General features: G+C 50.7%; 1 protein-coding gene across 1 annotated transcript in view; it reads right to left on the bottom strand.

Moving 5' to 3' along the window:
- Positions 1–8,136: 8,136 nt before the first annotated feature.
- Positions 8,137–14,419, bottom strand: part of gfra4a (GDNF family receptor alpha 4a) — a 54,116-nt gene continuing 47,833 nt past the window's right edge. The window contains exons 6-8 of the mRNA XM_047016972.1: positions 13,816–13,950; positions 10,396–10,565; positions 8,137–9,535 (exon numbers count right to left, since the gene is read on the bottom strand). Coding sequence (XP_046872928.1) covers positions 9,401–9,535; positions 10,396–10,565; positions 13,816–13,950 — 440 coding nt within the window. The 3' untranslated portion in view covers positions 8,137–9,400. The remainder of the gene's footprint in view (positions 9,536–10,395; positions 10,566–13,815; positions 13,951–14,419) is intronic.

Below are 14,419 nucleotides of genomic sequence, written 5' to 3'. Positions count from 1 at the left end.
TAGAACCCCACTCATGTTCTAGAACTCTTCTCGTGTTCTAGAACCCCGCTCAGGTTCTCGAACTCCCCCTTTCATGTTCTAGATCCCCTCTCGTGTTCGAGAAACCTTCTCATGTTCCAGGACATCTCATTCCTACATCCGTTTATGTTCTAGAATCTTTCTCATGTTCTAGAATCCTTACCATGTTCCAGAACTTCATGTTCCTCTCCCTCCTCTGCCTCACAGCAACTGCTCCGGGAGATGCAGCAGATGGCCAGCCGGCCTTTTGCCACCATCAACGTCGCCTTGGAGACGGACGAGGAGCCGCCCGACCTGATTGGAGGAAACGTCAAGGTGAGCGTGTCATCGTGGCCAGAGGCTGACGGCCCAGGGAGCCCTCCCTCTCTCCTCAGTCCTCTCCTGTCAGCATGTACGCTACACCACCTGAATGGGTTCCAGGGAGCATCCCCCCCCCCTGTAAACCTTGTTAGGAGCCGAGAGTGCTCGATGACTTCAGTTCGCGGACTGAGTTTCCTTCCTGTGTTTGGTCGTCCCTGTGTGAAGCTCTTCCTGTGTTCAGTGCTGCACGTGTATGGGACTTCCTGTGCAGCGGGGGCAATGAGGGTCTGTGCAGGCTCGTGTGTCTCAAGGGCTTTGGTGGACTGAGGAGTGCAGGGCCTGGGGGGGGGGGGGGGGGGGGGGGGGGGGGGCTGCTGAGGCTGTGGCAGGGCTCATGCATCTCAGGGGCTTTCGGTGGGCGGGGGGTTCTCTACAATCAGCTACCCTGTGGAGCATATCCTTCTGTGTGTGTCTCTCCCCTCCCTCTGGCTCCTTCTCTGTCCCTCATTCCCCTCCACCTTCTCTCTCTCCCTTTCTCTTCTCTCACCCTCTCCGAGTCCTCTCCCTCTCTCCCAATACCTGTCAGTCTCTCCCTCCCTCATCTTTCGGTCTCCAGCTCTCTCTCTCTCTCCCTCCCCCCCCCCTACTGTTTTGTCCTCCTTTCTCGCTCTCCTCTCATGGACGAGCGCTTCTCTGATCTCATCTGCAGTCTGGCTCCTCCGCTGCCGTGTTATCTCTGTGTGCCACCGAGGCCAAGTCCTCCATCGCAGATTAGCCTCTCTTCCCCTTCCCTTTTCTTCTTTCCCCTCTCCTCTCTTCTCTTCCCCCCTCTCCCTTTCTCTTCCTCCTCTCTTCTCTCCCCCTTCCCCTTCTTCTCCCCCCCCCCGCTCTCCACTCTTCTCTTCTTCCCCTATTCTCTTCCTCCCCACCTCTTTTCTCTCAGGAAACATCCCTCTTCCATCTCGCCTTCTCTCTTCTTCTCCTGGGGGAAGACCGGCCCTGGAGCAAAGATCCAATTTAGATCTCCTCGCCCTCCCTCCCCTCCTCCCTAATGTGCTCTATGCCATCTCCCCCCCCCCCTCCCTAATGTGCTCTATACTATCTCCCCCCCCTCCCTCCACAATGTGCTCTATACTATCTCCCCCCCCTCCCTCCACAACGTGCTCTATGCCATCTCCCCCCCTCCCTAATGTGCTCTATGCCATCTCCCCCCCCTCCCTAATGTGCTCTATGCTATCTCCCCCCCTCCCTAATGTGCTCTACTATCTCCCCCCCTCCCTCCCTAATGTGCTCTATGCTATCTCCCCCCCTCCCTCCCTAATGTGCTCTATGCTATCTCCCCCCCTCCCTCCCTAATGTGCTCTATGCTATCTCCCCCCCTCCCTCCCTAATGTGCTCTATGCTATCTCCCGCCTTCCCTCCACAATGTGGATCTCTATGCTATCTCTCCATGCCGCAGCTGGTGGAAGATCCTCCCTGGTCTGCATGTGGTCCTATCAGGAGACCCTGCCAGTCTATCATCACCTGGGATTGGACCAGGCTGTGCGTTGAGGGATGATCTTTAAAGTTGTGTTTAAAGGCTAGGAGGAGGAGTGTTGGATGTGTGATGAAGGCTAGGAGGAGGAGTGTTGGATGTGTGATGAAGGCTAGGAGGAGGAGTGTTGGATGTGTGATGAAGGCTAGGAGGAGGAGTGTTGGATGTGTGATGAAGGCTAGGAGGAGGAATGTTGGATGTGTGACGAAGGCTAGGAGGAGGAATGTTGGATGTGTGATGAAGGCTAGGAGGAGGAGGCTGCGTCGCCCACACACAGAGCTAATTCCTGGAGCTGAACCCCTCTGAGGGCCGCCTGGCCGGCCCAGATAACTCCCCCGGGGGTGGGGAGGGGGGGTGTGTGTGTGTGTGGGGTTAAACAAAAGGCCTGCGCTGAGGAATGTCATTACCACAGTCCCTCTGAAGACTGAGCAGACAGACCTCTCTACCTGGTAGGAAGCTCACAGACAGCATCTAAAGGAAGGTATAATTGAATTTTCGACGGTGTTCTATTTCATCTGTTTTCTTTCCTCTGCGAGGGACGGCGTGTCTGTTTCTGAAGGCTGTTCCTTTCTTCTTCTGTCCCTCACTACTGTCCCTCACCGTTGCCTATGTTCAGCAGCCTGCAAAAGAGGAGCATGCTGTTGCAACGTGCGTTAACACAGTTTGCATGAACGCAGGTGGATGAACACAGGTTGCATGAACACAGGTGGATGAACACAGGTGGATGAACACAGGTGGATGAACACAGGTGAATGAACACAGGTTCCATGAACACAGGTGGATGAACACAGGTGGATGAACACAGGTGGATGAACAAAGGTGCATGAACACAGGTGGATGAACACAGGTTGCATGAACACAGGTGTGTGAGAGCCTGGCAGTGTGTGATTGCTTGTGTGACATGTCAGCCTCTCTCCCCAGTGAGACTGTTGTCTAAATCTGTACTGTTCCATTTCTGAGTAGACCCAGAACACACAGGCACACACACACACACACATACAGGACAACACAAGCCGAACCCCCATGGCTTGTGCATCTCCAGCAGGTAGAAGAGGAGGTGTGTGGGAGGGGGGCGGGGGGGGGGGGGGGGAGGGGGGCAGAGACAGAACCGGTAATAAATGTGTAAATTGGGTCAGAGTTTGAATATGATTACTGTCTCTCTCCCTGTGTTCTTTCGTGTGGTGGGTATGCATGCGCAAGCACACCGGTGGGTGTGTGGGCGGTGCCACACTAGGAGCGGTGTTTGACTCCCTCCTTGGGGGGCGAGGTCACGGCTTGTAAAGGCCAGGCATGGGGGGGAGGGGGGGGGGGGGGACTGAGAGAGAGGACTGTACTGAGATGTTTGAATTCCTGTTTGTGTTTGTGTGTGTATCCTTGTGTATCGTGTGTGTGTGATGTAATGGTCAGAGGTGCCGGGCAGGCAACGCGAGAGACTTGAGAGATCAAGTCTCGATCCTGTGAACCATACACAGGATAAGAGAAGCCGTTTATACAGCCTGTTTTCCTTTCCCCTCGATCAGTCACCATGTGGAGTCACCTTTTGGGATCTGGGGTGTTTCTTAATCTGTCAAAAGCTAAATATCATACAAAATAATCACTTATTTTCTAACAGTCGAACGCTAAACTTTGACATGCAGCCTCGCCACAATTTATAAACCATGAATGCAGTCACAACAAAATTATGAACAAAATATGCAAGGATCACAATCTTTACATCTCAAGAAATCTAAAAACTCAAAGCCTGTCCACTTTCCCACGAGAGTCTGTCAAACTAAACATAAAGACCATTGGCCAGTTCATTCATTGTAGTCATTGTGTCTCATCCCCCTCCAACACCTTCAGCGCTTCACATGCACGGGGGCTGTGCTTATAGCAGCAGGCTTAGGCAGGGCGGAGATGTGACATTTAATACATTATTGCTGTGGGCCACCATAGTGTTTGTATGTATTCCCGTGTGTGTATGGGGGTGGTTATTCCTGTGTGTATCCCCTATATTTCTATTTCTGGAGGGCCTGGCTGACTGATTCTTCTCTCCCTCCAGACGGTGCCCAAGCCCATAGCTCTGGAGCCGTGCTTCGGCAACAAGGCAGCAGTTCTCTCCATCTTCGTGCGATTACCCAGAGGCTCCCGGGGCATCCCCCCCCCAGGACAGTCTGGTGAGAGTCCCTCTCCTCCCCCACCCACAAGGGGCCAAGTCATGTCCTGTGTTGATGACGTGTGTGACGTCATATCCTGTGTTGATGACGTGTTTGACGTCGTATCCTGTGTTGATGACGTGTGTGACGTCATATCCTGTGTTGTTGACGTGTCTGTGTGTATGTGATCTGCAGGCCTGGCGGTGGCCAGTGCGCTGGTGGACGTGTCGCAGCAGATGTGCGTGGGCTTCAAGGACAAAAGCGGAGGACTGAGGAGCCGCAAGCAGCAGCCCAGCGCCCAGCCCTCCACCTGCATCTGACCCTGACCCCGGGCCCAGGGAGAGGTGCATGCAGGGTCTGTGGGGTGGGGAAGGGGAGGAGGGGGATGGTGGACTGATTCCTCTCCAGCTGCCTCCACCCAGGAGAACTTGGTGGTTTTTGGGGAGGACTTCCAGCCGTGTTGGGGGGGGGCTCCTCACGCCTGAGGAGGGACGGAGAGACACACCCCTCCCGTCTCGCTCTGCGTCACGTCTCACTCTGGATGTTTAGAGACTCGACCTTACCCGGTAACACAAGTCATGTACAGAAACACAGACTCCTGTTGGTCCAACTGACTTCTGGAGGGCCTGGACCACACCCCCCTACCCCTGCTCTCTGACTCGCTCTGCATCCATGGAACCCCACAAACACACACACACCTAACCCTGCTCTCTGACTCGCTCTGCAACCATGGAACCCCACAAACACACACACACCTAACCCTACCCCTGCTCTCTGACTCGCTCTGCATCCATGGAACCCCACAAACACACACACCTAACCTTACCCCTGCTCTCTGACTCGCTCTCCATCCATGGAACCCAGACAACCCCACAAACTCGAATGAGGAGCTGGTCTCAGTAGATGAATCCTGCCCCAAATTCTGTCTCTCTGTATAGCTTCATTGTAGATACTGAGAACGTAGTTTGTTAATATGTATAATTTAGCAGCAAAGCTGGGGTTTTTTTGTAAATAATGAGAAAGTATTGTGAATGACATTTCTTGAATGGTTTTGAAAATTACGTATGGCAAACTCCCGAGGCTTTTAAAATGTGAGCACAGTACATAGCATATTTTGTAAGATGGTAAACGAACAAACATAAACACTAGCTGATGGAACTACATGTAAACCTTGAGGATACTAGCTACATGACCTTGTAATTACTGATGTACATAAAGAATGACAGAACATTTTGTCTATAATTAAATGTTATAATTCACTCCCGAGTTGTATTTCTTTACAGTGTTGTTTCACTTTAATGGCCTTGTTTAGGGAGCCATACAGGAGGTCTGCTCTGCACTCCTCCAGCCCTCCTCTCCCTCTCCTCTCCCCAGGAGGAGGTGTGCTCCCTGGACTCTCTGCTGCCTCTGGTCTCATGGCCAAGTCCAGACATCCAGACAGGGATGCTCAGACAGGGAATACTCATCTACTGAAGTTAAGTCCTCAAATGACTTTCTCCATTGAAACAAATTAGAAGCCATCAACGAACTAGGTAACATGAACTTGGGTATTCGCTCTTGTCTTGTTTTAAGGCTCGTCTGTCATTTTTCTATGACAAATTCAGAAAGAAACGTCTCATCTAATTACATTCCGGCAGCTCAGATGTGGGTTTGTTGGAGGAAGCTGCCACAGCCAATAAAGAGTGTAAATTCTCCTCAGCAGATTTTAAATATGCTGAACAAAGGTTATGAGGCAAAACTTAATTGTCAGAAATGCTGAATTTGTGCTTTCTCAAGTGGTTTGTTTACAAACTCTGTCCGCATGAGACAATCACATGAGTCCTTAATTCTCCCAAAACCACCTGCTCTCACACTTCCTGTCCTGCTAGTGGTCGGTCGAGGGGTCATACAGTCCATTAAGCTGCTCACAAGTCTGGGCGCTGGACTCTGCTGTGCCCATCTCTGGTCCAGTTCCAGTCTAACCCCACTCTACAGCACTGCGCTGGCATTCAAGATATATACTGTGATAGTGGTGAAGACATGGTTATATACTGTGATAGTGGTGAAGACATGATAATATACTGTGATAGTGGTGAAGACATGGTAATATACTGTGATAGTGGTGAAGACATGGTTATATACTGTGATAATGGTGAACTCATGGTTATACACCAAGACGTTAGCAGCCGATCCTCTAAGTCCTGTAAGTTGGGAGGTGGGGCCTCCGTGGATCCCACTTGTTTGTCCAGCACATCCCCCAGATGCTCGATTGGACTGCGATCTGGAGAGCTGTGAGGCCAAGTCAACACCTTGAACTGTCGTGCTCCTCAAACCATTCCTGTACCATGTTTGCTTTGTGGCAGGGGGGCATTATCCTGCTGAAAGATGCCACTGCCATCAAGGAATACCGTTTCCATGAACGCGTGTACATGGTCTGCAACAATCCTTAGGTAGGTGGTACATGTCAATAATAACATCCACATGAATAGCAGGACCCACGGGTTACCAGAAGAATATTGACCAAAGCATCACTGCCTTCGCCATCTTGCCTTCTTCCCCTGTGCGTCCTGGTACCATGTGTTCCCCCAGTAAGCAACGCCCACACACCTGTCCATCCACGTGACTCGTCAGACCGGGCCACTTCCTTCCATCGCTCCGTGGTCCAGTTCTGATGCTCACATGCCCATTGTAGGTGCTTTCGGCAGTGGACAGGGGTCAACATGGGCTCCCTGACTGCCCTGCAATGTGTGTTTGGATACCTTTTTAGTTCAGAACCAGCATGCACTTTTTTTTCTTCCACCCAGTTATCTAGCCATCACAATTTGGCCCTTGTCAAAGTCGTTCAAATCCTTACGCTTGCCCATTTTCCCTGCTTCTAGAACATCCATTTTTAGGACAAAATAACCTTTGTCCTAAAAAGATACGCCCCACTGGCTGATGAGTGTATACTCTGATTGTATATCACCATGTGTTCACCACTCTGATAGTGTTGAAGACATGGTTATATACTGTGATAGTGGTGAAGACATGGTTATATACTGTGATAGTGGTGAAGACATGGTTATATACTGTGATAGTGGTGAAGACATGGTTATATACTGTGATAGTGGTGAAGACATGGTTATATACTGTGATAGTGGTGAAGACATGGTTATATACTGTGATAGTGGAGAAGACATGGTTATATACTGTGATACTGGTGAAGACATGGTTATATACTGTGATAGTGGTGAAGACATGGTTATATACTGTGATAGTGGTGAAGACATGGTTATATACTGTGATAGTGGAGAAGACATGGTTATATACTGTGATAGTGGTGAAGACATGGTTATATACTGTGATAGTGGTGAAGACATGGTTATATACTTTGATAGTGGTGAAGACATGGTTATATACTGTGATAGTGGTGAAGACATGGTTATATACTGTGATAGTGGAGAAGACATGGTTATATACTGTGATAGTGGTGAAGACATGGTTATATACTGTGATAGTGGAGAAGACATGGTTATATACTGTGATAGTGGTGAAGACATGGTAATATACTGTGATAGTGGTGAAGACATGGTTATATACTGTGATAGTGGAGAAGACATGGTTATATACTGTGATAGTGGTGAAGACATGGTTATATACTGTGATAGTGGAGAAGACATGGTTATGTACTGTGATAGTGGTGAAGACATGGTTATATACTGTGATAGTGGAGAAGACATGGTTATATACTGTGTTAGTGGTGAAGACATGGTTATATACTGTGTTAGTGGTGAAGACATGGTAAATTGTAAACTATAACATGTAATAGTATATCTCTTCCCTACCACAGACAGCAGAACATGATGCTCAAGGCCATTGCACACAGAGTCCGAAATTCGTGTCCGTCAAAAAAAAGTTTGGATCGGGTTCGATTTTCTGCGTTTTTCGCATCCATAGCCAGCATTTGGATAGGTTTTTTGGCAATTCAGAGCCACCGAATGGTTGAGGCTGACGATGGCGAAAAAACGCATATGGAAATGTCGCACTCAGTGTGCAAGGGCCTTGAGACTTCTGCGTGACTGTCTCTCCACCCATCAGCTGAAATGTGGCGTGTTCATTGGCCGGGCTTGTGTCACACACGCCATCCTCAGTTCTACACCCACACAGATACCAAGGAAGAGGACTGACAGATTCACTTCCCTTTTTAATCACAGAACAAACCAGAACATGACAGAACTGGGCTGGTGTCACCCAGTGATGGGAGACCACGTTCACAGGGCCCTCAGGTCTAGCTGTAGAAGAATGTTTTCATTTAGCTCATTTTTTTTACTTACATGAGGGGATTTTAAACTGCAACCTCTAAATCTGCAGTCAAACTCTCTAACCACCGAGCTATACCCCCATTCTATCAGCCTCTGGTTCCAACAGCAGCCCTGTGATGGCGGTGAGTCAATGTGGGTTCTCACTGTGTAAAACCGGTCTCCTATCACCAGGGTGAACCAGCACATTGTCTCATAAAAAAATGTGTGCTTTTTAATACTCAGATACTCCCATGTCAGAAAAATGCTCCAATGGGGGGCAAGCTTTCTTGTCATATGATACAAGTTCATCCAGTCTTCATGGAGACACTTCCTCCCTTGCGCTGAACATGATTGGAGAGCATGATTGATGACATCATAATCCATAGATATATATATTTGGTGTGGTAAAGACCACATACATAAAAAATATATACTGTATAATCACCCCCTGGCCTGTCATTAGAATCACGTTACCTACAGTAGCGGCGCCCCAGGACACCCTTCGGGGCGACTCATCCGTCCTCGAAGCGTGGAAATCAGCACTCACGTGGGTTTGTCCTCAGAGATATCTACAACTGAAACACGACAGCGGGTTGAAAATAAAAAAAATTGTTCTGTTTTGGCTTGATGACGTGTGCCTCAGACTTTGTGTGCTGGTAGGAAAACGACTTATCATTTCATTGCGACACCCAGGAAAGTAACATTCAAATAAAACACGAGTGAAGAGAAATGCTGCCTGTGTGCGAAGGGAGCCGTCTTTGTGGCCGTCTTCACGCACCGATCCTCTCAGCCGTGTTTTCACATGGAATATCTGTACATCAAGGAATGTTCTAGAACCGAGTCCTCATTAGAAAAGAGTACAACTGCGTCTCTATTGGATAGCAGTGACCCCTCCCCTTCTGTCTGTACACCTCCAACGCCTCGCTTAGGGGATGGGGAGGTGTGTGTGTGTGTGTGTAGATGGGGCATGGTGTTCCAGGTGTTTTCCAGGTGGGCAGGTGTGTACGGTACGTCCACTGTGAGTCACAAAGAGAAAAGTGATTTAGTGAAAGGAGGGAGGAGGGGGGGGCAGGCACGTAACCCTGCCCTCTCTGTACACACTTCCCCCCTCCCCGTCAGTCCCCCGGGGGCGGGGCGGGGCTGGGGGGCGGAGTCTACAGGCCCCAGAGCAGCAGCGCGGCGAGGAAGCAGGCCAGGGGGCAGGGCTGGAGGGGCTGGGCGTGGTCCGACAGCCCAAGGGAGGGCATGGTAGAGTCCCCTTCACTCCACAGTCTGTCCTTCTCATCCAGCTGAGGAGACACAACAACAGCGGGATGTCAGGCTGGCCTCTCGCCCCACGCCTCTCCACCCAGGCCCAGGCATCTCACCACACACCACCTAGATCCATACGCCTCTCCACCACAACCAAAACCAAACACCCCACCCAGAAGCAGACACCTCTCACCAACCCAGACAGGCTGGTGACTCACTGTCCCATGCCCTTGCCTCCCCTGCTCTCCTTGTGGACAGGCTTTCTCCACTGGGATCTGTTTATACAAGCAGGCATTCACCATCAACAGTTTTAGACAGAATATGGGGGGGGGGGGGAGGGAGAACAGCGCTTGGTATCAGAGTCAGATAAGCAGTACTTCACAGGTAGAAGAAGCACCTTAGAAATATGTGGAATCAACTCTTCAATCATAAAACTCAATCTCCCAAATTTCCTCCCTGACCTAACTGGTAAATAGAGTAAATAGAGTTGCCTAGCATCATTCTTTTCATCCCAAACTGGTGCCCTCCCTCCCTCCCTCCTAATCTGCTCAAGGACTTTCTCTCCACTCATCAGTCCCTCTTCCCTCCCTCTCCTCTCTTTTTGCAGTGGGAGATGTTATCATTCATGATTGCAACCCCCTCATCTAGTCATGTGGCGGGGCTTGGTCTCTGGTCTCCCTCCCTCCTCTCCCCGCTCTATCCCTCCCTCCCCAGCCTGAGGTAGGTGCGATGAGGGCAGACCCTGGAGGAGGACACTGGAGGAAGGAAGTTAACTGTTGATCATGTACTTATCTCAGCTCTCTTGGCCTCTAATAAAGATCGACGGAGGGAGAGTTAATTAATGTGTCCACCTCGCTGTGCAGAGAAACGCTCACACGCACACAGCTCTTCTCCTCACCTGAGTGGGTATCTGTGCTCTCAGGATGCTCTGCTCGGTTTCCATGGTGACGCCAGGGTTGGTGGTTGCCAAGTGCTGGATGCGGTTGTCGGGGGCCGCGCTGGGCGTCCCTGGTTGGCTGGCTCCTGGCTTCCCTTCGGTCCCGTTCCCAAAAGCCTGGATGGCGTTCCCTGGAACATAAAAGAGCCGTCACGCGCGGCAGACCAGTGGGTGGGGGACAGCTCTGCCCAGAAGGCTGCTCCAGGGTTTGTCCAGTTTAACTGTGAGCCTTCACCAGATCACGTGCTTCTCACTGAGGAGCCGAGATCCTCAAGATGACATTCATCAAAACCAAGATGACTTACTACATGGTCATGAGGGGCCATTAATATTCCACAAACGTTCATGAGGCTAATGGGCTGCCTCACAACGGCTACTTTAGCATGAAAGTCACTCCAGTTAGACCCGGCTCAGAAGCAGGTGGAAGAAGGGTGATTCCTCACCTATCTGATGTGATGGATGTGTGTAGTTAGACCCACTGTACAATCACATGCTCTCCCTGCGACTGGACATTTCCAGAGCAACAGTCCCTCAGACTGAGGGACTATGGACTGTCCTGCCGGTTCACTCCTTCCTCACTTTAGAAAGGGGAAACGTTTGCCTCAGCAAACAGACGCCTGCAGAGATCATTGCGGAGAAGAACAAAACTCGACATCCCAGGAGGCAGTGCGTCCTGGGGCTGGCGGTAAACCAGTCAGCATTGAGATGCAGACCCACATGCCCAGACAGGAAGAAGCGCCGGGCACTAGGAAGCTGCTGCTCACACCTCATCAGAGGACAGAGGAGCAGTATATAGAGGAACACATGGTGAGAGAAGGAAGGGAGAGGTCTAGATTGAGGCAAGCAGGTGTAGAGGGAGGGAGAGAGGGAGGGGGGAGAGGTTGGAGGGTTAGAAGAGGGGAGAGGAGAACAAAGGAGAGAAGGGGAGAGGAAAGGAGGGGGGGAAATGAGCATGGCAACATGCCTGGATGCAACTGTCACCAAGGAGATGAACCGCCAATGGATGGTAAGCTTTTGCGACAGATTCTTTATCAATGTTTGGACATGGCTATTTAAGCACAGTTAACTCATCCTGCCGCACACACCTCTGTGTGTGTGGCTGTGGCGGGCGGGGGGGGGGGGGGGAGGAATCACTGCAGTAGAACTCCAGTCTTTCCTGCAGGAGTGGGACGATCGGCACAGGGAGCTCCTGCCAGCCCAGGAGAGTAAGAAGACCAGGAGAGACCAGGGAGACAAGGGAGGAGCTAACAGGAGAGACCGCGGTAGCGCAGGCGTTCTGGATGCAGGTAGATGACGACTTCTTAAAAACATCCACCCTGAAGGACGATTGCAGCTCTCTCCCTCCTCCTCTCCTACTCCCCCTCCCCTGTCTCCTCCTCTCCCTCCCTCCCTTTCTCCTCCTCCTGTACTCCTATGCCCATTGCTGTCATCCCCCTCCTCTCCTCCCCTCCTCAGTGCTGTACACTCTGTCCAGCTCATTAGCTCTGCAGCAGGAAACCAAGTTGAGCTCAATTACACAGTCATCAGAGGGCCTTGTGAAGTCCTGTCTCAGCACCCAGGCTCCACCACAGCGCCCGGGCAGAACCAGCACAGCAGAAACTGTGGGGGGCTTCCCGGCAGCTCACAGCACCAAGCTGCCTCCCAGACACGCTGGACTGTACGATCTGTTTGGGTAAGGCTTCCTATGGGCCAGTCATTTAACAGCAGCAGGCATAAAGGGGAGTAGGTGGAGCTCAGTGGTGGAGTGTTTGACTGCAGATTAAGAGGTTGCGGGTTTGAATCCCCACCACCACCGCCGCCACTTTAGTTAAAAGTGTCTGCTAAATGGACTCAGTGTTTTATTCAACCTCATTTCTCTGCCTGCAAGTCATGGTCTACTCTGAAGCAGGTTCTGTCCCAGTAACAGTGACAGTGGGCTCTCCTGCTGGGCCAGGAGCTTTACTGGAGCAGGAGGCTGTCACCTTCACAGGTGTCATCTCTATCAGCACTGCTCTCTCTATCCACAGACACGGAGAGAGAGAGACCAAGGGAGAGAGAACGGCCAGCAGAGCTGAGACTGCATGGCTCTGTATGTGACTGTATGCAAGACAAGGGGAGTTCTGACTTGTATATAGTTAGAGGCATTTAGAAATGCGCCCAGTCACATGACCCACCCAGTCACATGACCCACCCAGTCACATGACCCACCCAGTCCTGTCTGCAGACCAGGTCCAGCTTCACCTCTCTGGACCCAATGAAACTCCTTGTTGAAGCTCCACTTTGAGACGGCTAGATTAAGCCAATTTGCCAACTTGGCACTAAAGATCTCTGGTTGCTTGAAGTTACTCAACACTATCAAACTGCCTTGTTTGGAAGAATTCCACATTTTATAGGCAATTGATTGGGCGCTGAAACTTTCCAGAAGCAGCATGTTTATTAAGCAAACTTGACCAGTAACTGATTTTTCAATGCATGCACTGAATAACAAGCTTGGGTAGTGTAGTCGTTAACTAGCTAGCTGATAGATCAACACGGCTATCTTGCTACCGTTATGTTAATTACGTTAGGAAAGTATGCATTGCGGGTTGCACATTACAGCATTAGTCATGCGTATGGAACTTGTTAATAGAGCCCACAGGGCTAACTAGTTGTTGCATCGTAACACCTGTCTTGTGGTTATAAATAAGACTTAGATATAAACATATGCCCAGTTTGTTATCAAGTGAAGTACAAAAAGAAGACATTATTAAAGCTAAGACAATGTCTACATATAAGCTACTGTAAGGTTATCAAAAAGTTATGCTGCTATCTTGACCGACTATAACATTAAAGTGAGCCATTATTATTTGCTAGCTAGCCAGCAAATAGTCGTCAAACAAAAGCTATCGTGCTTACTTGTTTACTGAACCAGCGCTACCATGCTGGGTGATTTGGAGTGGGACTGGACCTGAGCTGGGGGTGGGGCTGGATCTGAGCTGGGGGTGGGGCTGGATCTGAGCTGGGGGTGGGGCTGGATCTGAGCTGGGGGTGGGGCTGGATCTGAGCTGGGGGTGGATCTGAGCTGGGGGTGGGGCTGGATCTGAGCTGGGGGTGGGGCTGGACCTGAGCTGGGGGTGGGGCTGGACCTGACCTGGGGGTGGGGCTGGACCTGAGCTGGGGGTGGGGCTGGACCTGACCTGGGGTGGGGCTGGATCTGAGCTGGGGGTGGGGCTGGACCTGACCTGGGGTGGGGCTGGATCTGAGCTGGGGGTGGGGCTGGACCTGAGCTGGGGGTGGGGCTGGATCTGAGCTGGGGGTGGGGCTGGACCTGAGCTAGGGGTGGGGCTGGACATAGACCTTGTCCAGCTCCACCCATTTGGCCCAGCAGCACCCTCTCATCCCAGCAGCTTGCGTGTGACTCACTCAGGCAGATGTTGTCGTGGAAGAAGGCCAGGAACTCAGAACACTGCTCCCGGTGGTTGCCACTGGCAGTGCAGGAGCACCAGGGTCCAACATTAGAAGTCGAGTTGTCCAGGTAGTTAGGGGTGATGGTGCTGCCTGGAAGCAGAGACAGGGAGGAGCAGAGTGGGGGAGAGAGAAAAGACAGTCAGTCCAAAAAATTGAATGACAAATTCACAACCCTAACAGGTAGCCTATGCACATTTTCGTCTCTATTTAACCAATTCCTTTTATTTTTCTACGTAGTTTGTGTGTTTTGGGCGAGTAGCTTTGAAGCGAGGGGATGGGATCTTTTGGGCTGAATCCTTACGAACTCAAGCCAAAATTGCTACGTTCGCAACGTTTTCTGATCTAGCCATATATTCAACTGTAGGTGTGTTTTTGCTACACCCAATTCAATTATTAGCAGACAATTTTATTGAAAATAATGTACAAATAGGGCATATACAGGGAAATGTCTGCGGTCTCTGGGGGTACAGACCCCTTGAAGATGGCCTTTTAAAAGGAAAACTAAATTGTAGTGCTCTGAGGTCCAGTGATTTGGCTGCAACAGTGATGTCCAAAACAG

Source organism: Hypomesus transpacificus, chromosome 3, assembly GCF_021917145.1.
Source record: "Hypomesus transpacificus isolate Combined female chromosome 3, fHypTra1, whole genome shotgun sequence".
Lineage (NCBI taxonomy): Eukaryota > Metazoa > Chordata > Actinopteri > Osmeriformes > Osmeridae > Hypomesus > Hypomesus transpacificus.
This window is presented reverse-complemented; position numbering and strand designations above follow the sequence as displayed.